Here is a 22,115-nt window from a genome sequence, read left to right as displayed (position 1 = left end):
CAGCAGGCTGCTGGGCACGGTGACCTCAGGGCAAGCAGCGCAGGCCTTGCTTTGGGGGCAGGTGGGGTAGGAGCAGCCTTCCAGGGTGCCTGGGGGGGCTGGCTGCCCCCCGCAGAAGGGGCTGTCCCCAGCCCACTGGCAGCCTGCTTGCCGCAGCCCTCTCGTCCGTGGCCCTGTCGGCAGGCACGGCCATGGGTGGCCCAGCCATGTGTGTCTGTGTCCAGGCAGCGCAGCCTCCTGCGCCGGGCGGAGATTCCTGGGGAATACTGGTAACGCTGGGATATTTCCTTCTCGGTGGGAACTTTCAGCCTGGAAAGTTCCAGCTGAGTCAGTCTGACAGTGCTGGGAGGGGAACCAGCGGCAGGTTTCCACCCCTCCGGCTGAAGGCCAGGGACACTAGGTTTGGTTTAAAACATTTTTTCCTTTAAAAATTAATTTTTTTTCATAACCTGAAAGATGTAAAAAAAAAAAAGAATTTTTTTTTTCTTTTTATATAACCTGGAAGCTTTCCCTGTGCGCTCCTTGCCCTGGCATGGCTGGTTGTCCCGGCGTGTCACCCAGCTGCCGGCCCCGAGCTCCCCCCGGCCCGGCCCGGGCTGTGGACACAGGGGGCTGCAGCCCCGCGGGTCCCCCTGGGCGGCGGCAGCAGCACGTGGCGGCCGCAGCCCCGCCCCCCGGCTCAAAGGGGCGGGGAGAGGGCGTGGCCTGCCGGCAACATTGGCACTGTGAGTGGGCGGAGCCTGGCGGGCGCGGCCGGACGGCGGGAGCCATGCGGCGGCGCGGCGAGCAGGGCGGCGGGGCGCGGGCCCGGGATGGGGATGGCGACGGGGCCGGCGACAGCGCCCGGGCGGAGGGCAAGGCCGACGCGGGCCGGCGGCAGCGGTGAGTACCCGGCGCGGTGCGGGCAGCCTGGGCTGCCAGGCCGGTGTGGGGGCGCTGCCGGGCGCTCCGCGGGACCGTGTCGCCGTCCCCTTGTGGTGTCCGCCCGTTGCCCCGTCCCCTAGCCGGACTCCTGTGAGCGTGTGCTAGCGCCGAGTCCCCTGTGCCGTAGGTCTGTCCCTCTGCCGTAGCCATCATCCTATGCTGTGGCCGTGCCTCTGTGTCCCCACACCGTGGCCTTGTCACCTGGCTGGGGCAATGACCCTGTGCCTTTCTCCTTGCCATGGCCGTACCACCCTGCCGCGGCCGTGAGCCCGTACTGTGGCCGTGTCCTCATGTCACCCTGCTGCAACTGTGATCCTGTACCATGACCATGCACCCCCCCTGCATCCTGATGCCACGGTGTGGCTGTGTTCCCATGTCACCTTGCTGTCCTCGTGAAGCCAAGAGGTGGCCTGTTGCTGTCAGAGATGCCCCTCGGTGGACATGTCCCCATGGGGCCAGGCCTGTCAGTGCTCACCTGCAGCAGGTATTTTGCAAGGGCGTGTGTGAGTGCTCGCCCCTGAACTTGACTATTAGGTGTCGACCGAGAGCAGCACCTAATAATTAACTGCGGCGTCAGCGAGGGCAGCACTGGCCCGTTGCTGCCAGCGCAGAGCGGCACTGCTCAGAACAAAGTCTTGGGGGGGTGGCTGGGGTTTGAGGAGCTCCCTGTGGCTCCAGTGTGGCTCATGTCACCCTGCATCCCCCCGGGAAGGGTGCCTGTGCCTGGGGGACCATGCCATCCTGCCCTGGCACCCCCTCTGCAACCCTTCCTTGGCATCTTGCAGCACTCCCCAGGGCAGGCAATGGGCTAAATCCTCTTCTGACCCCGGTCATGTGCTGGCAGGGAGCAAGCTGTGCTTGGACGCCTGTCAGAAACCTCTGCCCTCAATCCCCCCAGTGCCCGGACTAGTTTCCCCATCACCTGGCATGTTCAGCCTGCGAGAGACGCCGATGCTGGGCCAGCTGCGGCTCTTGGCTTTCCCTTCCCTCTCGGGGGCTGGTGGGTACAGGGTCGGTGCGGGGGGCATGGCCCAGGGTGGCTGGATGCGCTCCCCAGCCCTTCAGTGCCGGCTGCTGTCGGAGATGGTCACACGCCCCACCCTATGCCGGTGGCACTGGGGGACATCGCTCTGGGGACTGGTTTCCCCCGCGGCGCTGTGGGCTCCCTGAGCCCCTGCCCTGGCTTTCCTCCTTGTCCCTGGGGAGCTGCAGAGGCTCTCAGTGCCAGGCTGGGGGGCACCGCCGTGACCCTGCCTGACCAGCCACGGCTCGGGGTGTTGCCACAGAGTATCAGTTGCTCCTTATTGCTGGTTTGGCTTGGAGCTCCTGGCGCTGGCGTGGGCCCTGCCCTTCCTGCCTGCCAGTGTCCCGTGGGAGGCTGCGGGGGACTGGATGGTGGCCTCTTGTGACGCTGTGTCGCAGTAGGGCTGTTCTGACACCTTGGCTCCATCCCCAAAAGCCAAACACAACCCTGACAGGGGACACCATTTCCTGGGCCCAGGGGGACACAAATGGCAGCCTCAGGTCCTTACAAGGGAAAACCCACTGTATCCAGCCATCACAACTGGGGTTGGGAAGGGGGACCCTGCTCCACTGTGCCCCAGAGCCCTTGGGACAGGAGGGGACATGCTAACCAGGTGCCTTCCTTGCAGGGGCTGGCTGGCCTGCTGTCCCCGGCTGCGCACCCTCCTCCTGCACCTGCTTCTTATCTACATCTCCGTGCCCTTCCTCATCCGCCTCTTCCCCGTCTTGCTCACCAAATTTGTCTACCTGAACTTCTGTGAGTGCTCTGGGGCTGTCCCAAATGGGGGAGCCCCACCCCAGGAATTCAGTGGGCAGGGGGCAGGGAGGGGTCCCCCCAAAACGTGAGTGGGGCTGCACCCAGTGCCTGGGTGGCACCAGGGCAGCACCCGTCTGACCCCCCGCTAGCCGTGGGCTTGCAGAGGAGGCACAGAGGGACCTTTCCCGTTGGCGCCTTCTGTTTTGCAAGCTGTAATAACATAGTGCCACCAACCCTGTTTACCGCCTGCCGTTACAACATATCTGGGCACGCACAGCCTCAACGGGGCTGGAAATCTGGGTGGGAGGAGGTAGCAGAGGGCTGTGCTCGCCTACCCGCTCCCCGGGCTGGCCCTACCACAGCCCTTGGCTTTTAGGCAAATAATGTAGAAACAATGGCATGTTGCTTTGGAAAAAATGCATAAAAGCAGCTGGGTATGAGGCTCCTGGGTTGCCCGTGTGATGGCTGTGATTTCTCCATTAGTGGCCTTCCCCTTCTTCGTGGACTTTCGGCGGCCAGAGCTGCTGCTGAACAACACCATCAACCTGTACCTCACCACGGAGCCAGACGTCACGGTTGGCATCTGGTGAGTGGGGCAACCCCAGCACCCCGGGCGGGCACAGCCGTGTGGCTACGCCAGCGTCCTGCCTGAGCTGGGGTAACCCTGCCCTGCCCCCCACCAGGCACACGGTGCCGAGCAGCAGAGCGGACGAGGCGCAAGGCAAGGACCAGCGCTGGTATGAGGAGGCACTTGCCGACGCTCACCCTATCATCATCTACCTGCACGGCAATGGGGGAACCAGGCGAGTACCCGTGAGCACTGCTGTGGGGCCGGGACCCCCCGCCGTGCCTCTCCCAGGGGACGATGGCATCAGCACAGGGGGAGAACTAGCAAAGTGGGTGCAGCAGCCAGCAGTGCTGCGGGGCTGGGGCTGCCGTGGTGGTTTCTCACCCCATGAGTCAAGGGAAGTCCTTTTGGGTGAAAGGTGAAAGTGAAACATCCAAACCACCCACCCCAGAGCACCCAGCACTCCCTTCCTGGGTAAAACTCAGCCTGGTCCCTTGTCTGGCACTGCAGGGGAGGGCTCCTTGGGGGTCCCTTCCCAAGCTCTAAACCAATTTTCCCCATCAGGGCTGCGAGCCACCGTGTCCAGTTCTTGAAGGTAAGTGGTCCTTTCCCTGTGCTCATGCTGGCTCTGGGGACCCAAGACAGACCCTGGGCAGAATGAACCGAGCGGTGCTGGGGGGACTTGGGGGACATCCACTGCCCTGCCCCTGGACATAACACAGTGCTGCTCTGCTGACAGATGATGGGGGCTGCTGGATTCCACATCCTGGCTCTCGACTACAGAGGTAAAATCATCCCCCTGCCTCTTGCTGTGTGACCCCCTGGGGCTGGTGCCTGCCAGGGTCACGACACAGAGCCATGTCCCCCCCCAGGCTATGGGGACTCCAGCGGGTACCCCACAGAGAGCGGCTTTACCACAGATGTCCTGGCACTCTATGACTGGGCCAAAGCGCGGAGCGGGAACAACAGCATCCTCTTCTGGGGACACTCCTTGGGGACAGGGTAGGTGTGGGGCTGGGCAAGGGGGGGACACCTTGTGGATGCCAGCTGACACTGGAGCCCACAGCTGGTCCTCGGGCTGTGATGCTGCTGCCAGACTGGTGCCACTCAGGGGTGGAGCAGAGGGTTAGAGCAGCTCCTCAGCAGAGGCACCTGCAAAGGAAAACCCAGCAGGCAAGGCGGGGGGGTGAGTGCTGTGCACCCTGACGGGGCATCGTGGATGCTCCCCCTCACTGTCACCTCTCTTTTCACAGGATTGCCACGAATGCAGCAAGAAAACTGCAGGAGGAGCGAGGTAAGGGCCAGTGTGGCTGGGTTGGCCCCGTGTGGTGTCCCCCTGGGGGTCTGCACATCCCTGATCAGATTTTGGGGGCACAGAGTCATTGGGGAGCCCCGCCACACTCTGCTCAAGCATCAGGCTTGGCGTCCGTGGTGGGGACAAGTGGCTGTCCCCATCCTCCTTAGTGGGACAGAGGCATCTTGGTCTCATAACTGCTGCCTGGGACGTGAGCATGGCAGCAGTCTTGGTGGGGGATGACAGCCCCCCCCTGCCCCCCCCAGTCATGCCTGCTCTCGCCCCACTCTGCCTTTAGGGGTCCAGGTTGATGCTGTTGTCCTGGAGTCATCGTACCCCAGCATCCGCGAAGCAGCTGCCCACATCCCCATCAGCAAGGTGAGCCTGGGGGCTCTGCCTGTGGGGCTCCCCAGCAGTGATGAGCGGGGGATCTGCCTGTGGGGTCCCCCAGTGGTGACAGGTGGGGGGGTTCTGCCCATGAGGTCCCCTGGCAGTGGCAGCCCCAGCGGCCTGGGTCTTCCCCCCTCACAGGGGAAGGGTGCATCAGTCACAGCCATGGCTCGGCACCCCCGCAACTCTCTCCCTGGCAGATCTACCGCCAGTTCCCGGGCTTTGAGTACTTCATCCTGGACTCGCTAGCTCTGGGCAACATGTTCTTCTGCAGCGACGAGAAGTGAGTGCCTGGTGTGAAGGTACACAGACGTCCCCATGGGGCTGCGGGGATGATGTTGGGATCACCTGGCCGAGGATGAGTGGGTTGGACATAGAATCATAGAACAATTTGAGTTGGAAGGGACCTTCAAGACCATCTGGTTCCAACCCCCTGCCACGGGCCGGGACATCTTCCACTAGCCCAGGTTACTCAGCGCCCCGTGAAATACCTGTGCTCTTATTTGTGTTTGCCCAGCTTCCTCATGCTTTAAAAGTGGCTTTTTATTTGCATAATTTCAGGTACCATTATTAAGCAAAGTCCACAAGCCACCACCCTTTTTTTGAGTATTACGCACTTGGGTCTCAGCCACGCTGCAGCACACGTACCACGGTAGCCTTTGCTAAAAGCCACCTGGCTCATGGGCACGTTTCAAGCCTGAGCACCCCATAACGGGGGTTTAAGGTTATTGGGGTGCTTGGTGCTGCCATGCTGGGGCAAGCAGCGAGGGCATCGTCCTGACGTGGTTCAGCAGCTGCCCTTAGCCACCGATGGGCTGGATGGTTCTGAAGGGCAGTGCTGGCAGGGGTCAGGGATGCTGTGGGACAATTAGCAGGAGATGGGGAGACTCCCATGAGTCCGTCGGCTCTGGGGTGACTCCTCAGCACTGTGCTTGCTGCCCACAGTGTGAAGGTGCTGACCTGCCCGCTCCTCATCCTGCACGCTGAAGATGATGCTGTCCTGCCTCTGCACCTGGCCCACAAGGTGAGGACCGCTGTCACCACATGGGCTTTAACGAGGCCATGGAGCCTGGTTTGGGGTCCCCTGCACATGCCACTAACAGCACTCCCATCCCACGCCAGCTCTTTGAGACCGCTCGCAGTACCTACAAGGACAAAACCAAGGTGAAGTTCATTACCTTTCCCAAAAAGCTGGGCCTGGGCCACGACTACATCTCATTCAACCCAGAGCTGCCCGCCCTGGTGAAGTAAGTGCTGCTCTGCAGAAATTGGGGTGCGCAGAACGACCCTTGGCCAATTCTTCCACAGATGCATCCTCCCCTGCTGCAACCATGGGTGTGCCTTCCCCCTGCTCCCTCCCCTCCCTCCGGTGTTTGCTGGCGTTGAGTTTTGAGCTCCAGTTGCTCCTCACTGCTCTGAGGCTATCCTGAACCTGGGTGTCATGGGGAGGTGGCCCTGGGGACAGTGCCAGCTCCTCCCTGCCCTGAGTGCAGAGCTGCCAGGTGCAGCTCAGACCCACTGATCCAGGGATCAGAAATCCAGCTCTTGGGCAGGACAGGACAATCAGCAATACAGCGTAAGGTTTATTGCGTCTTGTTGCAGAGACTTCTTGAACAGTCAGTGATGCCACCTGCCACAGCGACCACAAGCACTCCCTCAGACTCCCAGCAGGAACCCCTCATGGCACTGAACTTACTGCTGTAATAAAAACTACAGAGAAACTTTCTAATTTGCCCGCTGCCACAAGGATGCTGCAGGTTACTCAGGGGACGGAGATACTGCTGGGGTCTGGATGCTTGCTTCTGGGGCAGCACCATGTGAGCTGTGACCGGGAGCGTCACATGGGGCAGTGCTGGGGGCACACGGGCCTGTCTGCCAACTCCCCGGAACCCCCCTGGCACTGATGCCTGAGGACTAGTGAGAGCTGCACCCCAAAGTCCTGCTTCAGCAGCAGCTGGGAGGGCTCAGGTGTCCAGCTGTGCTGGCCCATCCCCAGCAGCTCACCCCCTACACCCACTTTCTGTGTCGGCGTTGGTGCAGGTGAGCTCAGTCGCTAATTTTAGGCTTCAGCAAACAGCCCCTTGGACTCTAATGGCACTTTTATTTTTAGCACCTATGCAAGCAACAGGGCAACGTGGTTTTACTTTCCGCACAGCACCTACATTATAAAAATTTCCCCCCTTCCCCCTCCGTCGGAAAGCCAGCAGCAGCAACATAGAGACTAGACAGCAGAGACAATTGTACAGCGCGTGTGCTTGTGTCCCCTGGCTCCAGCTGGCAGCAGCTCCGTGCCCCTATGCTGCCGTGCCGTTCGGGGTCTTGTCCTCGGCTGCATCCCGGGGCTCGTTGGGTGGCGGAATCTTCAGGTCAGAGGGCTCCACATGCCAGATGTCCTGGGCATACTCCTTGATGGTGCGGTCGCTGGAGAACTTGCCAGCTGCTGCAATGTTCTTGATGACCATCTTGGTCCATGCCTTGGAGTTCTGCAAGGAGAAGGGTGGGACAGTGTGGCTGGAGGTTTGTGCCATGGGTGGCACCTTAGCCCCAAGCCCAGCTTTCAGCCTCCTCGCTAGGAACCCATCTAGGTACACAGCCCCACCAGACCCTGTCACCAGATGGGCTGTTGTGCCCTGTCACAGCTCCCCTGCCTCATCCCCAGGCTGGCACTCACCAGGTACAACTCGCTGACCTTCTCCTGGCATTTGACATAAGCCTCATAGTCTGCAAAAACTTTAAACCTGTAGCAGCGAAGAAAACAGGAGTCAGCAAGAGCAACAGTGCAGAGATGGGAGCATGGCGGCGGCCGGTGGGCTCGGCACAGGGGGCTGGGGCTGCCAGATCTGGGCCCCCCCCCGACACAGGTGCTTCAGGCGAATTCATCCCCCCAAGCCCTGTTTGCACAGGGCCCTGCAAGCCCGTAAGTGCTGTGGCACAGGCTGGATGGGTGCCCCGCCAGGGCACACCTTGTGTCAACTTGCCAGGAAAACATTTCTCCGGTGTGAAGTGCCCACACCCTTGGGTGCTTTGTGCTCTGGCCAGGAAAGGCTAAAGGCATCTATCATCTGGTGAGGGCTGCACACCCAAATCTGTCTTGGCCTTAATGTACCACGGGCTTTAATGCAGCAACTGAAGCGCCGTACACGGACAGCCTTGCGTACCCGTGGAGCATCGATTGCTCATCCGGGTGCACGGGCCAGAAAAATGGGACTTTATCAACCAGAGGGTGGATGGTTGGTGCAGGGGGCTGCTCCACACGGGCACCAGGACTTTGGTGGAGAGACCCAACCGAGGGGATGGATGGCATCCTAGGCCTCACCTGTCATGGTGGAAGAGCATGTTGACCACATCTTTGAAGAGATCAGGCTCATCTGGGGAGAAGAAGCCGCTCTTAATCTGGTCAATGGCTTGCTTCAGCTCAGGGAGCTGGTCATAGTACTCGTGGGCATTGTACCTGGTGGGGAAGGGTCAATATGAGATGGTGCTGTCATGGTGGTGGCACCCCCACAGCATCCGCAGCCCTCACCCTTCCCTGTCCAGCTCCATGACGTCCTCCACCCTCATGCCAAAGATGAACAGGTTTTCCTCTCCAGCCTCCTCGGCCATTTCCACGTTGGCTCCATCCATGGTGCCGATGGTGAGAGCCCCGTTCAGCATGAATTTCATGTTCCCCGTACCCGATGCCTCGGTGCCCGCTGTGGAGATCTGCTCCGACAGGTCGGTAGCAGGGATCACTGCCAGCAAAACACATGGACAAGGGGCTTGTGGTGACCAGCTCTGGGTTTGTGTCATGCCAAAGGGCATTAGATCTGCTGTCTCGCAGGGATGGAGCCATGGGGCGGACATCCCCTCCCCACAGCGTGCCCCACGTGGGCTACCTTTCTCCGCCAGTGAGACCCTGTAGTTCTCCAGGAAGATGACCTTCAGCTTGCTGCCCACAACGGGGTCGTTGTTCACCACGTGACCCACAGCATTAATGAGCTTGATGATCATTTTAGCCATGTGATACCCTGGAGCAGCCTAGGAGAAAAGCCGGGGGTGAGCCCGGAGGGCTGGCACCAGGGGCAGGTGAAGTGCACCAGCTGCCACAGGCACCCGCTCAGCCCTGCCCCCATCCAAGCCACACGTCACACCACCAGATTTTCGGGGGCTGTGTGACCACAGGCAGCATACGGTTGTGCAACCCCCCCAAGAGCTTGGTGCCTTGCTTGGGTTGAAGCCAACAAGTGCTTCCCCAGCACTCCCTGGGGAGTTTCACAGACATGGCCCCACGAGACATCTGTACCCAAATTCCCCAGGATATTCTCAAGGACTTAGTCCAACATGCTTTAAAACTCCTGACCCCACTTACCTTGCCCCCAATGATCACTGTCCTTGGCACAAACAGCTTTGCAGGATCCCTCCTGATGCCTGGAGAAGACAGCAGTGTGGTGTCACCCTCTGTTTTAGCTGCCGCCCCAGGGGATAGGGATGCTCGTGCACTCCCAGGGCAGCATGTCCCCTCGGGGTGCGCGGTGGCTTACGGTTGTACATGGTGATGATGTGCAGGCAGTTCATCAGCTGCCGCTTGTACTCGTGGATCCTCTTCACGTGCACGTCAAACATAGAGGAAGGGTTGATCTTCACTTTGTACTCCTTCTCCAGGTACAGCGCAAACTTCACCTTGTTCTCCTGGGCGAGGGGGCAGGGAACATGTCAGCTCCCAGGCTGCAGCCCCCTGCCTGCATCCCCCCTGCCCCCGTCCCCTCACCTGCTTCACTTTGGCAACCTCCCGGATGAAGAGGTCATCGTCCACAAACTCGTGCAGCTTTGTCAGCAGGCTCAGGTCCCGCACGTAGTCCTCCCCAATTTTCTGCAAGAGGAGCACAGGCACGTGCTGATGGTGGGACGGGGGTGGCTGCCCTCATCAGGCATGCTGCTCCCGCCCAGCAAAGCGGCTGGATCTCAGGTGAGAGCCAAGCAGAGCCTGAACGTTTAGAAGATGTAAACGGCTGAGGTTGGAGCAGCATCCCCAGGGTTGGGAAGGGTCAGGGACCGGTGCGCTCCCCCCATGCCATTACCTCTGCGATGAGCTCTGCCAGCCCCGGGTTGCAGAGCAGGAGCCAGCGCCGTGGGGTGATGCCGTTGGTCTTGTTCTGAAACTTCTCCGGCTCCAGCGCTGCAAAGTCCCTGAAGCTGTGAGGATGAGGAGGGGACAGCTTCAGGCTCACCTACCTGGCACCACCACATTTCCAAGCTGAGGATGATCCACCACCACCTCCCTCCCCGCACTTACACTTGAGCCTTGACTATTTCGGAGTGGATTTTCGCCACACCATTGACAGCGTGGGAGCCGACGATGCAGAGATGAGCCATGTTGATCCTCTTGGTGCCCCCCTCCTCTATCAGGGACATCCTCCGCAGCCGGTCCACGTCATTAGGGAAGAGGGATGCGATGTACTGCCAGTGGAGGCCGGAGAGGTGAGCGGTGCTGGTGTTTAGTGATGTCCCACCCCACAGTTCCCAAGGAAGGGACACAATGTCCCCAGTGTGTTTCACACCAGCCAGAGCAATGGCTTTAACTGCAGAGTGACGGTGCAAACCCTCTCCAAAGGGTGCCCTCCCCCAGCATGGATGCCTCTGGACAGAAGAGTCCCCATAGAGCGGGTCTTGTGGACACACGCGTGGTTAATGGGGCCACTTTGGCAAAAGCCTCGTGCTGCCAGACCAGGAGGCTAAACCATCATCTCCCTCGCACCCCAACCTCATCCTTCTCCAGGATGAATTTAGCATTTAGGGAGCAAGGCAATGCCAACAGGTAGGTCCTTGGAGCAATGGGTGAAGCCTCTAAAACAGCCACCAAGTGCAGGATGGCAACGTGCTGGTGGGAAAGGGCTTTCCTACACCTCAACCTCATGAAATAGCAGCCAGAACCACCCAGCCACACACCCGACATTACCAGTTTGTGCATCCCCCTAATCCCAATGGTACAATGCATGCCATCCCCATCCCGCTCTCTAGAGAGGGCTCCTACACTGCCCCAAGGCACTCACATCCAGGTGTCTCTGGTTGATCTCATAGATGATCTGCAGGTGTCTGGGGAGCAGCTTCTCCACCAGGTCCACCGGCCAGCGCTCCAGGGCTTCGGGAAGCACGGTGTGGTTGGTGTAGGCAAAGGTCCGTTTGGTGATGTCCCAGGCCTGCCCGGGGCAGGGGGAGACGGTGGTGAGCAGTGAAGGGGGAAGCTGGCACCCACACATGGTCCTCCCACTGTGGCCAGCAGCACCTCCAAGTCCATGCTGGTTAAACCCAACCTGATTGCCCCACATCACTCCCCAGGCCACCAGCAGCTATGGGACTGATTCCCCAGACCCCCCCGTGCAGGAGGGTGGGTGCAAGTGGAGGGGACCCAGGGGCCAGGTCAGGTCTCCCTACCTTGTTCCACGGCAGCTTCTCAATGTCCACAAAAACCCTCATCAGCTCAGGGATGGCCATGGCAGGGTGTGTGTCATTCAGCTGGATGGCAACCTGTAGGAAGAGCATGGGTGGCAGTGGGGACAGGCGGGGGACATGTGGGCATCCCACTGCCCAAGTCAGTTGGGCACAGGCATCATGGAGGGTCCACAAAACCTCCCCAGCCCTGGGTGTACATCTGAGAGGCATCAAAACGAGTTCCAAGGCACACGTCAGAGCAACCCTGGCTCATACCTGGTCAGGGAAGGAATCAAACACAGTCCGGACGCTGTCCGTGCTCCCGAATTTGGATGCTTTGAAGCGGCGTATGATGTCCTGGAGGGTGGCAGCCACAACAAAGTACTCCTGCTTCAGCCGCAGCTCCTTCCCCTCGAAGAACTGTGAGCAGAGAAGCAGGGTGCTGCAGGATTGCACCGCACTGCCCAGGCACGCCTGCGCCTTCCTGGGGCTCCCTGCTGTGGGGGGACCCATGCCGGGACACATCCACCCCATGGTGTGGTGCAAGCCCCCAGCAACAGGTTTGGCAGCAGCTCTAACCCCTACATCGTCTTGCTTTCCCAAATTGAGCACAAGGGTTTGAGATGTGCTGGTACAAATGGAGCTTAAATCTCTCCCCCGAGCATCGTGTAAACCCGTTCTCCCTGGTTTGAAAGTTTCAGCAGGAAGGAGAGGTACCGGGGCAACGGGAAGGGAAGCCACAGGGGATGTAACACCTAGGAGCTATTTCTAAGACAAGACTTAAAGCCACCGCTCACGCAGCACAGAACGTTAACCTGCTGGTCTGCCAAAGAAGATCTGTAGGAGGCAACCTCCCCCCCTCCCCGGAGCTGTGACACCCCCAGCTCTCCTTGCCAGCTGGGAAGGCTGGGGTAGGATTAAACAGGGAAAAACCCCATCGGGACCTGCCCAAAACAGGCTGCCCAGCAAGGGGAGCCACCCCTCACTATCTCCCCCCATTTCCCCCCCAGGTCACTCTCATCTCCACTCCCTCCCTCTGCTGAGCGCAGATTTGCCCAGGAACGGACTCGCCTCTGCTGCAGCCCTGGGCAGCGCTGCTGAGAGGCAGCAATCCCCACCCAAGCATTACAGGTGGCGTGAAACACAACTGAAAGCATCTCTGCAGCACCCCGGCAAGAGGGGCTGCTCCACTTCGCACTCTGGGTGCTCTGTAGCTGTCCCTAAGGCAGGGACAGCCACCCTGCGTTGTGACTTACGTTGTCATTGGGGTAGAGGACACGGGAGATGTTCTCTGCCAGGTTTCTGTCCAGCACGGCCTGGATGTAGTCTCCAACATTGACTGGGGAGGAGCAGAGGGATAAGGGGGGCGCAGGACAGCCCCCCGCCCCATCCCGCATGACACCCCGCCAGCACCCACTTACAGTCCCGCAGGTTGAAATCGTTGGGTGCCCGAGCTGACCACAGCCGCATGGTGTTGACGGTGTTGTTCATGTACCCGGGCACGGGGGTGTCGTAGGGCAGCGCCAGCACCACCTGGGACATCAGCAGGGCAGCTGCAGCCAGGCTGTGCCCCTGGCTGGTGTCCCCCCACGGCCCCCCCTGCCCCGCCAGAGCCCTCCCATCCCACAGACCCTCCTGCAGGAGCGAGCTCAGGCGTGCACCTGCCTTCATGGGGTTGCGTGTGTGTGGATGCGCTTGGTACCCCCTGCCCCGGGGACACGCCAGGTCTGCCCGGTGGCTGGTGTTTGCCAGAAGCGCTCGGGGGATGGAGAAAGGCCTGTGAGTGTCAGGAGAAGCTTAATTTAAGCCGTCCTGCTGGGCTGTGCGTTGCAGACCTGCTGGAGGGGCTTTTGGGTATTTCAGAGGTTGGATGCAGACGTGGAGCAGCAAAACCAGTCCCCATCCCGATGCCCATCTCCTCAATTTGCTCCACCACTGCCTTTTCCACCCCAGCGACACAGCCTCACCAGTGCAACCCTCCCGGGCAGAGACACTGGCAGGACCCATGCCCAGGGCACAGCCGGCCAGTGGGAGCCCCCCAGGACAAGCCGTGCAGGGGGGGTTCCCCACACACTGGCCCCGCAAGGCTGCACCCCAGCCCGTACCTGGGTATCGACCCACTTGGCACCGGTGGCAGTGTGCTCCACCCGGCCGTAGAAATGCACGGGCAGCATGTACTCGGGGCGAGCTTTCTCCCAGGGGTTGCCATGCCGGAGCCAGTCGTCGGCTTCTTCCACCTGCCAGAAGGAGTGAGAGCAGTGATGGGGCCACCCAACCCAGGGACCTCCCTGGGTTGTGCCACATGGAGGATGGCTGCCAGTGGCTCCGGCTGCTTGTAGCAAAGGGGACGATGCTTCGGAGCTTGTCTGCCCCAAATCCGAGTTTTGGTGCTGGCAGGGCGAGGCGAGCCCGAAGGCTGGTTCTACTCCAACCACCCTGAACCCTGGGGTCTCCCTGCCGGAGGGGTGATGGATGGGGACGAAAGCAGTGTTTCTCTTAGTGCATCGCTAACGCTGCTGTGCTGTGGCCAAGACACCATTAGTCCCCCTTCATCAGAGTTTCAACCTCAGCCTGCAGGCTGGCTGACGCAGCGGGCTCATTCCCTACCCTGGCCGTGCTGTTACAGGAGACAGCCCAGGTTAGACATCACCTCTGGCACGGCCAGGGCAGAGCTCCCGGCAGCAGCACCAGGGGAGGTGAGCCCCGTTCAGATGCAGCAGCTGGGAAATGCGCTTGCTGGCTGTAGATACAGCTTTTGGGAGTCCTCACAGGGTCCCTGGGGGTATCTGGGGTTGCCTCCCACCAGGAGTTTTGCAGATACACGCTTTTCAATTGCATTTCCAAAACAGCCTCTTCTACCCTCTGATGCTTTAACCCAGGCGTTGAGCAGCACAGCAGGACTGGGGGGCTGGAGCTGGCCTCCCCTAGACCTCCCCACGCGGTTCCTGTACCACCTCGGCCAAACAGCCCCCACCCCACAAGGAACAGGGACGCAACTTCTCCATCCTCTCCAGCTCCACACAGCCACAGAGAAGCTCTCGTGGCGGTGCTGGCCCCAAGCAGGGCACACTGTGGACACGGACGAGGGCAGCCTGCAGCAGCCAGAGAATTCCCAAGGAGAGCATCCTGCTGGCCCCTGCAAGGAAGAGCTGGGGATGCCCCAGAGGTGGAAGCATCGACCTCTCTGCTCCTACAGCAGCCCCAGAAAGGGGTCCTGCTCCCCGCAGAGATACGGCTCATGTGCCAACTACGTGGGCAGGCATCTGCACAGACCCAGCTGGGATTTTTGCTAATTAGCAAGGTGTGCTACGAGGCAGGTCTGCTCCCCTCCACGTGGCTGTGCCAAGCCACTACCAGGCCTGAGCGGGAACTGTGACACTGGGCTGATCCCCAGCCCCACACGCTGGAGCCAGCTGGGATGAAAGACTGGCTTCCCCACCACAGGGAGGGATGTTATGTGCTTGCACCAGTTTAAGAAGTTAAACTCGTTCGAGAAAACATCTGACAAGATTTAAATACCACAGCACCGACTTTGGCTCCAGCAGTCTCCAAGCTAAGGGAAAACATCTGCACACCACGACCTTGGCCTGACCTAAGGAGGCCACTGGCCTAAGGCAGCCGGAGGAAGGCGAGGGCCACACGCCTCTGTCCGTACCTGCCACCCATCCCGGATCTTCTGGTTGAAGATGCCGTACTCGTAGCGGATGCCGTAGCCATATGCTGCCAGCCCCAGCGTCGCCATCGAGTCGAGGAAGCAGGCTGCCAGGGAGAGGGGAGAGCAGTGAGCTGCACCTCCCCGGCGAGCCAGGAGCCCCGGCAGACGGCAGGTCCTTCACCCCACGGCCAGCCAGTGGCCCCATGCAGCAGCCCTGCAGGGACAGGAGCCAGGGCCAGCACCCGCTGCTCGCTCCCCAGCCACCCAGCACCTCTCACCCCGTGCTGGAAAGGCTGGAGCAATAAACCCCGCTGAGTTTAAGTATAGTATCCCCCCCACAGTGGCTGTAAAGCCCCCAGGGCTGTGCCCCACCACCCAGGCAATGAGAGTGTTTTAGGGGGCTCACTCACCAGCAAGCCTGCCGAGACCACCGTTGCCAAGGCCGGCATCCTCCTCGATTTCCTCCAGCTCTTCCATGTCCAGCCCGAGCTACAGCCGAGGAGGAGAAGGCGATGGGAGACTTTCTAAGTGCCCGGCCCCGTGCAGGGGAGGCACTGCTGGCACACACTCCTGGGTGCTGCCCTGCACCCACCGCTACCATCTTCCCCTGCAGGCGGGCTCCAGGAGGTGGGTGGAAAAGCACCCGACCCTGCAAAATCCATCCCTGCAGGTGGGACATGGCGGTTTGCCCCCAAAGCAGTCCCTCTCCCCCTCCACTGCTGCTGCACAGAGCTGGCAGGGACCAGCTCTGGTGTTTAAAGCCACTACACCAGCCTTTACAAGGGGGACACACACCCTTGACCTTGCCATGGACAAGCCTCTGTGGCAGGGGGCACCCAGACATAACCAGGGCACTGCTCTTGTGGTCCCAAACATTTTGGGCAGGTCTCCCAGAGCTCATTCCCAGCCCCACTTCCCTCTCTCCATGCCCCAGCCTCATGGCTGCAGCCCCCCAGGGGCCGGTTCCTGCTCCCCCAGCACCCTCATCTCCCCAGGGCAGGCACCCAAGGGCCCACCCCCCTGGCTCCAGGCATCACCCTCTAACAGAGACACCCAGAGAAGCGGCTATACCACTTTTCCAGGGAAATTTAAAGTTCCCAGCCCAGGACGCTGTGGGGAGGAAGAGGTTTTGCCTATGCAAAGCTCCTTGGGCAGCTCAGCGGGAAGTAAGACGGTGCCTTGCCAGGGCCGAGCCACCCTTTCCCATGGAAACCCCTTGGTCCAATGTCCCGCTGATGTCCCACGGTCACAGCAAGTGGGGATGGCCCCAAGGCCACGGGCACCCATGTGGGAAGGCTGGACCCGCACCACTCACATGGAAGTGGGCAGCACCTTCTCCCAAACCAGCTGGCCACAGGCAAGTCCAGGAGCACCAGCACCGGCCACAGCCTCGCCGGTGTTCCACGGCACGAGGCTGCACAGCTCTGAATTTCGTTGGCAGCCCCGAATGCCTACCACAGTATTGTAAGTGATTTATATTACACCAAACATTTTATTTTGGAAACGTTTGGCATTTGCATCTAGGGGGCTCAGCGTACGCAGTAAGGAAGATTTGCCTCAGAGCTTGACCTGCCATTGCTGCAAAGAGGATGATTTCCAAATAGTCACACCGTCTGCTTCCCCAGGCTCTTCCCCTCCACCCTCACCCACCAGCCGAGCCGCCATCCTCATTGCACGGTCAATAGATAAAATATAAAAAAAAACCCCAAAAGTAAGTTCCTCTCCTTTGAATGTGTTTGCACAAAAGCTGCTGTTGTGCAACCACCCCAGCCGCATACGACGGCGTTGCTCACAAGGGGTGCAAACCACCAAAACCCTTCAATAACCTGAGTGCTGCCTGGTGCCAGCACCAGGCTGGGGTTGAGTTCGGCTAAGGTTTTATTCTCCACTGCCATCGATTACAGCTATTAACGGCCCCATGCGCAGAGCCATGAGCTTCCTTGCCATTTATGGGCTGGAGCCCTCATCCTGCCGGTGCTCTGCAGCACCGTGCTGCATCCCTCAGCATGCAGCCACCAGGCTGGGCAGCCCCGATTGAGCAAGCACCAGCACACGGCAGGTCCTGGACCAGTGTTTATCCATTACGGCACCGCCTGCAGCTGGGGAAGCAGTCTGCAGCCAGCATGGTGCAACACGGACATCCCCAGGAGCTGGAGAGCACAGAGCCCTCCTGGTCCAGGTCCTCACCGACCCCCTGGGATGCTCACCTGGTAGATGGCTTCGTCGCAAGCGTTCTGCAGCCCCAAGTTAATCATGGTGTTCTGCAGAGTCCTCCCCATGTAGAACTCCAGGGAGAGGTAGTAAATCCTCTGAAAGAGAAAACCATCCCTGGTCACCTTCCCCAGAGCTGGAAGATGCTCCCCTAGACCCCAGAAGCCACTACCAGGTGTTATCTGGAAACAAGAGGAAAAACACAACTCTCACCAGAGTCAAGGTGGTTTGCACCAGGAATTTGAGGGCTGGGGCTCCCCAGAGGCCCCACGGCAGCCGTGCCCTGCAGCCCCTGCTCTCCCACTGCTGCTGTTTCCCAAGCGGGGAACAGCAGAGCGCCGAGACAGTTTTGTTTGGACAAGCTCCGGCGCCCTGTCCGACAGCAGGAACAACTCCACCATGGTCACCCCGAGCACGCTGGTGGCCACGGCCGTACAAAGTTAAACTTTAAAGAAGAGATGTTTCCTAATACCACCCTGAGCTGCAAAGCAACCAGAAAACCAAGTGAGCCATCAGGGCCAGGCACCCACGATGGCCGCAGGGACACAGGCTTCCTCTGCCAGCCCTGGGGGGCTTGGTCTCGGGAGCAGGGCACGCTTTGGCCTCCCCTCTCGCCAACACCACGGGTGCAGGATACGGCCGGTAAGGCAGAGCCTTGCGTAAGCTGTGCCCCAGCGTCAGCACCGGCAGGTTTTAAGGAAGGATTTAGGCCGGAGGAAGCAGCTGACTTGACAGGTTTCCCCAGGACCTGCGCAGAGTTGGGCTGGGGACAGCGATGGGATGCGCTGGTCAGGATCGGTTGGGCTTACTGGTTTGGCCCCAGCAGAGCTGGGAGTGGTGACGCCGGGCAGGTGGCACCTGGCACGGCTATCCAGGCAGGTCCCCACAGTCAAGCCCTGGAAAAGGCTCATCTTTTTTCTCACCCCTACATGACACGGGGAGGGGAGCTCTCAGGGGGCACGGTCCCAGCGAGGTGTTGGCAGGGAGGAAATTGGAGCTGACAGGGCCACCCAGGTGTCAGGAGGGGATAAGGGCTTAATCCCCCCGCGGCCAGAGCCCCACACGGGGCAAGCCAGCGGGCGAGCAGTGGCGCAGGGGCTCCGGCACAAACTGGATTTCTCACGCCTGGGATCACCGTCGCGCAGATGAGGCTTGTGCCTGTTTTAAACAAGGCCGGTTTGCGGCTTGGCTTCAGGGTCATCAGCTCCCTTCGGATAATTCACCCTGGAAAGCTTTGCGGCTGCTTTTGGTAAAGCGCAGCCGGCGTGCGGGACAGTAAACACGGTGCCCTGCGCCCAGCTCCCGGCCAGGCTGCGCCCTGTTTGTTTTGCAAAGCAAAGGACAGTGGCCTCGGCGTGTTGATGTCCAGCCCCTGCGCTCGGCGGAGTTCGGGGGAACATCCCCCAAACCCGAACTCGACATTCCCCACATCCCCCTACCGCGCCCCAGACGTTACGACGCTGCCCAAATCCCCCCTCTCCCACCCCATGTCGCCCACCCCGGGGATGCCGAGGGGGGGTCCCACCCCCACCTCCCCCCGCCCCACGAGGAGGGGTGGCTCCCAGCAGCCCGGGGGGTGGCTCAGCATCCCCGCGCTCCCACCTTGGGGTCCTTCTCGTAGTAGTACTGCTGGGTGCGGATCCAGCGCCCCACCAGGTGGTCCCGCACGGTGTGGGCCAGGGCGAAGTAGTAGTCGCGGGGGGTGGCCACATTGCGGTCCTTGACCAGGGTGAAGTGGAGGTGGCGGTTGAAGCCCCGTTTCAGCTCGGCCACGCTCTCGGCCCCCACGATCCCGCGGATGCTGATCTGCTTCCGCCGCTCCTGGTCCGACAGCGGCCGCGACATCCCGGCGGGGCTGCGGGGACACGGGGAGGGGACACACACCGGCACGGCGTTCCGCCTCCGCCCCGGCTGGCGCCGCCCCGCCGCCCGCCCACGCGTGGGGCGGGAGCCTCCGGCCACCGGGGGGGAGCGAGGGGGGGGCCCGGGGCGCACAGAGGGGCGTGCAAAGGGGGGGACACGACACCCCGGGGCTCACAGAGGGGCGTGCAAAGGAAGGGGGCGACACACTCCGGGGAGCACAGAGGGGCGTGCAAAGGAGGGGGGGGAACACAACCCAGGGGGGTGTGCAAAGAGGCGGGGGACGACCCCAGGGGTGCACAAAGGGGCGTGCAAAGGCGTGGGGGCGGACCCGGGGCGTGCAAAGGAGGGGGGGGGGGGCGGGGGTGGACCGGGGCGGAGTGTGTGCGCGCAAAGGGGGACGACGACGACCCTGGGGGCGCACAGGCGGCGGGTGTTGAGAGGCGGGACGGACCCTGGGGGCGCGCAGGGAGGGGATCTCGGGGACGCACAGAGGGGTGTGCAAAGGGCGGGGGGGACCCCGGGACAGTGCAAAGAGGAGGAGGGCACGGAGCCGGGGGCCAAGCACGGGTACCCCCCCCGGCCGCACCTACACCGAGCAGCGCCGGTGCCGCCGCCGGGCGGGGCGCGCTTATCCGGCGGCAGCGGGCGGGGCCACGCGGCCCGCGGCGGGGGGGGGCGGGGCCGGGGCCCTGCGAGGCCCGTCGGGAAAAGCCGCTCGCCCGGCCCGGACGGGAAGTGTCGCGGTCCCCATCCCGGCCCCCATCCCGATCCCGGCCCTGCGCCCCTGCACCCCGTCTCCTTGCAGCCCTGCCCCTGCACCCCACCCCCTCGCACCCCTTCCCCAGCACCCCTGCCCCTGCCCCCCACGCCCTTGCACCCAATCCCCTCGCAGCCCTGCCCCTGCCCCCCATCCCCTCGCAGCCCTGCCCCCGCACCCCATCCCCTGCACCCCCTGCCCTTGCAGCAATCTCCCCTCACCTCCTCACCTTGCCTGCTCCACAGTCCCTCTGGAAGTGGTGTTGGACCCCAGTTGGCTCCGAGCCCCTCGCAGCCGCCTCCCCAGGCAGAGCTGGGTGGCTGCCTGCCCTGCGGAGTCCTGTCCTGCCTCCGGTTCCTCCTGAGGGCAGGGATAGCTGAGCTGAGCGTACAACGCAACACCTCTTCCTCTTCCTCCAGCTGTGCCTGCGCAGGCTTTCCAGCCTGGCGCGCTTTCCCTGCCCAGTTCGGCAAAGCTAAACCACACACAGCCAAGGAGCAGCCAACGCCACTGCTGCTGGGGCTGACCCAGCCACCCTGGCCATCCCCTCGGCACGAGGCCGTGGGCTGTGCCGGGTCCTGGCAATGAGCTGCAGCGGCTCGCCAAAAGTCCAGGAACCAGCCCAAACTGCACACGTGCAATGCTGGAATAAAAGGAATGTGACCCATCTTCCTGATTTTTCACAAGGCAGTTGAGGCGTTATTACCCGGGTGGGAGCCTGAGCACAGTTGCCTTGCCCATAGGTGCCAGCCCAAGCAGATGGGGCCTCGGTGCCCAGAGCAGGCGTCTCATGCCCAGGACCTGCCCTCCGATGCAGGTGGGAACGGCAGCCGTGCAAACGGTGCCATGCAAAGGGCTCCGAGAGCTGCTGAGCGTGGGGCAGAGCCCTGGGTGGATCTGGGCAGACGGAGCCCCCGGTGCTGCTCCCTCAGAAGTTGGAGCTGGGATGCAGGAGCCCAGAGGCTCTGCCCTGGCCTTCAGGGGCCAACCCAGGTGGTGGGTGTCCTCTGGCCCTGGGCTGTTCCCTCCCCGCCGTGCGTGGCTGGGTTTTACATGCTGCAGGCAGGACGCAGTTTCCCGTATCCCCGGTGTCCTGGGCATGTTCCCTCTCTGGAAAGGACAAGCACCGTTCTGAGACATCACTTAATGCACTTAATGTAATGCATTAGTGTTTTTTTCTTTAGCCCTGGACTCAAGCCCATGATGAGCTCAGAGGCTTCACATTGAAAACCTCTTCTGAGGTGCTCTGAGAAAACGCAGAGCAGGTGCTCATATCCAAGCAGCAAGCCCTTCCCAGGCCCCTGGAAGAGCTGGCCTTGCCTTTCCTTTGGAAATGACCCCAGCGCCACTCATCCCTTCGTCTTTGCCCCTGTTTCTGGAAGAAAGATCCCCCCTGAAGGGATGTTGGTGTTGCCAGCACTGCATCGCAATGCTGCTGGGCTCTTTCACTTCTTAACATCTCATGATTTCCGTCATTTTCTCTCTCTTCCCCCCCTGATCCTTACCTCCATCTCTCATCCCGGAGGGGTCTCAGGGCAGGGGCTGGTGTTCGGGGTGGGGGGCTGCACTGGGCTGGACACTCCAGCTTGTCCCCCTGGGGAGATGCTGCTCCATATCCAGCCTAGGCAATTCCCCTCTCCCGCCGGATGCCATCCCTCTTTCCTTACACCCCAGCTCCTCAGTGCCCAGGACCGTCCCTTGGTCCCCCAAACTCTCACCCTGATGGGCTGCAGGCAGAGCGGGGAGCCCCAGGCAGGCACCGTGTTGCTGTGTGGCAGCAGGGCTGAGAGCTGCCCCATCCCCTCTCCCGCTGTCCCAGCTCAGCCGCATGCTGGGAATGGTGCCTCACCACCGCTCCTTGTGCACACGAAGGGCGGCGGGAGTTTGCTTGGCAAGGGAAAGGGTCAGGAAAGGGCTGGGCAGGCCGTGGGGCTGCTGGATTTGGCATTCATGGCTGTGCCCGGGTTAGCTCCCCGACAGCCCTGCAGAGCTAATGCAGGCGTTGCAATCGCCCATCTCCTGGAGCATCTCCAGCTCACGGGGTGGAAAATAAAAATTCCTGTCCTTGCTATCCCGTGGGTGCTGCTGCCTTACTGGCCCTGGCACCACCACGGAGAGAGGGTGCTGCAGTGCTGCCATGCCAGGGAAGGGGACATAGTGGCACCAGCTCCCCCTGCCCCTCGGTCATCTCACAGTGCTGCCGCCACACTGGGTTTCAGCTGGCTTCTGTGCCCCCCTCCCTCCCATGAACCGAGTTCTGTCCGT

The 22,115-nt window shown here is 61.4% G+C and overlaps 2 protein-coding genes across 4 annotated transcripts; one reads left to right on the top strand and one right to left on the bottom strand.

Annotated features, from left to right (window-relative positions):
• Window positions 1-753: 753 nt before the first annotated feature.
• LOC121091374 (lysophosphatidylserine lipase ABHD12-like) lies at window positions 754-6,681 on the top strand. 3 transcript variants are annotated; one of them, XM_040601041.1, is made up of 13 exons: window positions 754-882; window positions 2,577-2,704; window positions 3,188-3,290; window positions 3,388-3,507; window positions 3,837-3,867; window positions 4,012-4,057; window positions 4,145-4,274; window positions 4,526-4,566; window positions 4,865-4,944; window positions 5,157-5,239; window positions 5,902-5,980; window positions 6,079-6,203; window positions 6,559-6,681. In XM_040601041.1, exons 1-13 carry the CDS (start codon window positions 770-772, stop codon window positions 6,578-6,580), a joined length of 1,101 nt encoding a protein of 366 aa, XP_040456975.1. In that variant the 5' UTR covers window positions 754-769; the 3' UTR covers window positions 6,581-6,681. The 3 variants fall into 3 exon arrangements, with proteins under 3 accessions (XP_040456975.1, XP_040456976.1, XP_040456977.1); XM_040601043.1 differs by lacking the exon at window positions 754-882 and adding an exon at window positions 1,068-1,408; XM_040601042.1 differs by lacking the exons at window positions 2,577-2,704; window positions 3,188-3,290 and having other exon boundaries at window positions 755-882.
• A 356-nt stretch (window positions 6,682-7,037) lies between these two features.
• Window positions 7,038-20,211, bottom strand: PYGL (glycogen phosphorylase L). The gene is made up of 21 exons (XM_040601039.1): window positions 20,080-20,211; window positions 18,833-19,085; window positions 17,227-17,328; window positions 15,430-15,508; window positions 15,020-15,123; window positions 13,470-13,601; window positions 12,786-12,897; window positions 12,621-12,703; window positions 11,641-11,784; window positions 11,368-11,460; window positions 10,986-11,132; window positions 10,229-10,392; window positions 10,014-10,128; window positions 9,704-9,805; window positions 9,477-9,624; window positions 9,305-9,363; window positions 8,832-8,973; window positions 8,480-8,687; window positions 8,273-8,407; window positions 7,628-7,694; window positions 7,038-7,439 (listed from the first exon to the last, which is right to left on the bottom strand). Exons 2-21 carry the CDS (start codon window positions 19,073-19,075, stop codon window positions 7,251-7,253), a joined length of 2,568 nt encoding a protein of 855 aa, XP_040456973.1. The 5' UTR covers window positions 19,076-19,085; window positions 20,080-20,211; the 3' UTR covers window positions 7,038-7,250.
• Window positions 20,212-22,115: the final 1,904 nt, after the last annotated feature.

The sequence above is a fragment of the Falco naumanni genome, chromosome 7, assembly GCF_017639655.2.
Source record: "Falco naumanni isolate bFalNau1 chromosome 7, bFalNau1.pat, whole genome shotgun sequence".
NCBI lineage: Eukaryota > Metazoa > Chordata > Aves > Falconiformes > Falconidae > Falco > Falco naumanni.
Note: the sequence above shows the minus strand (reverse complement) of the source record. Positions and strands in the feature narration are given on the sequence as shown.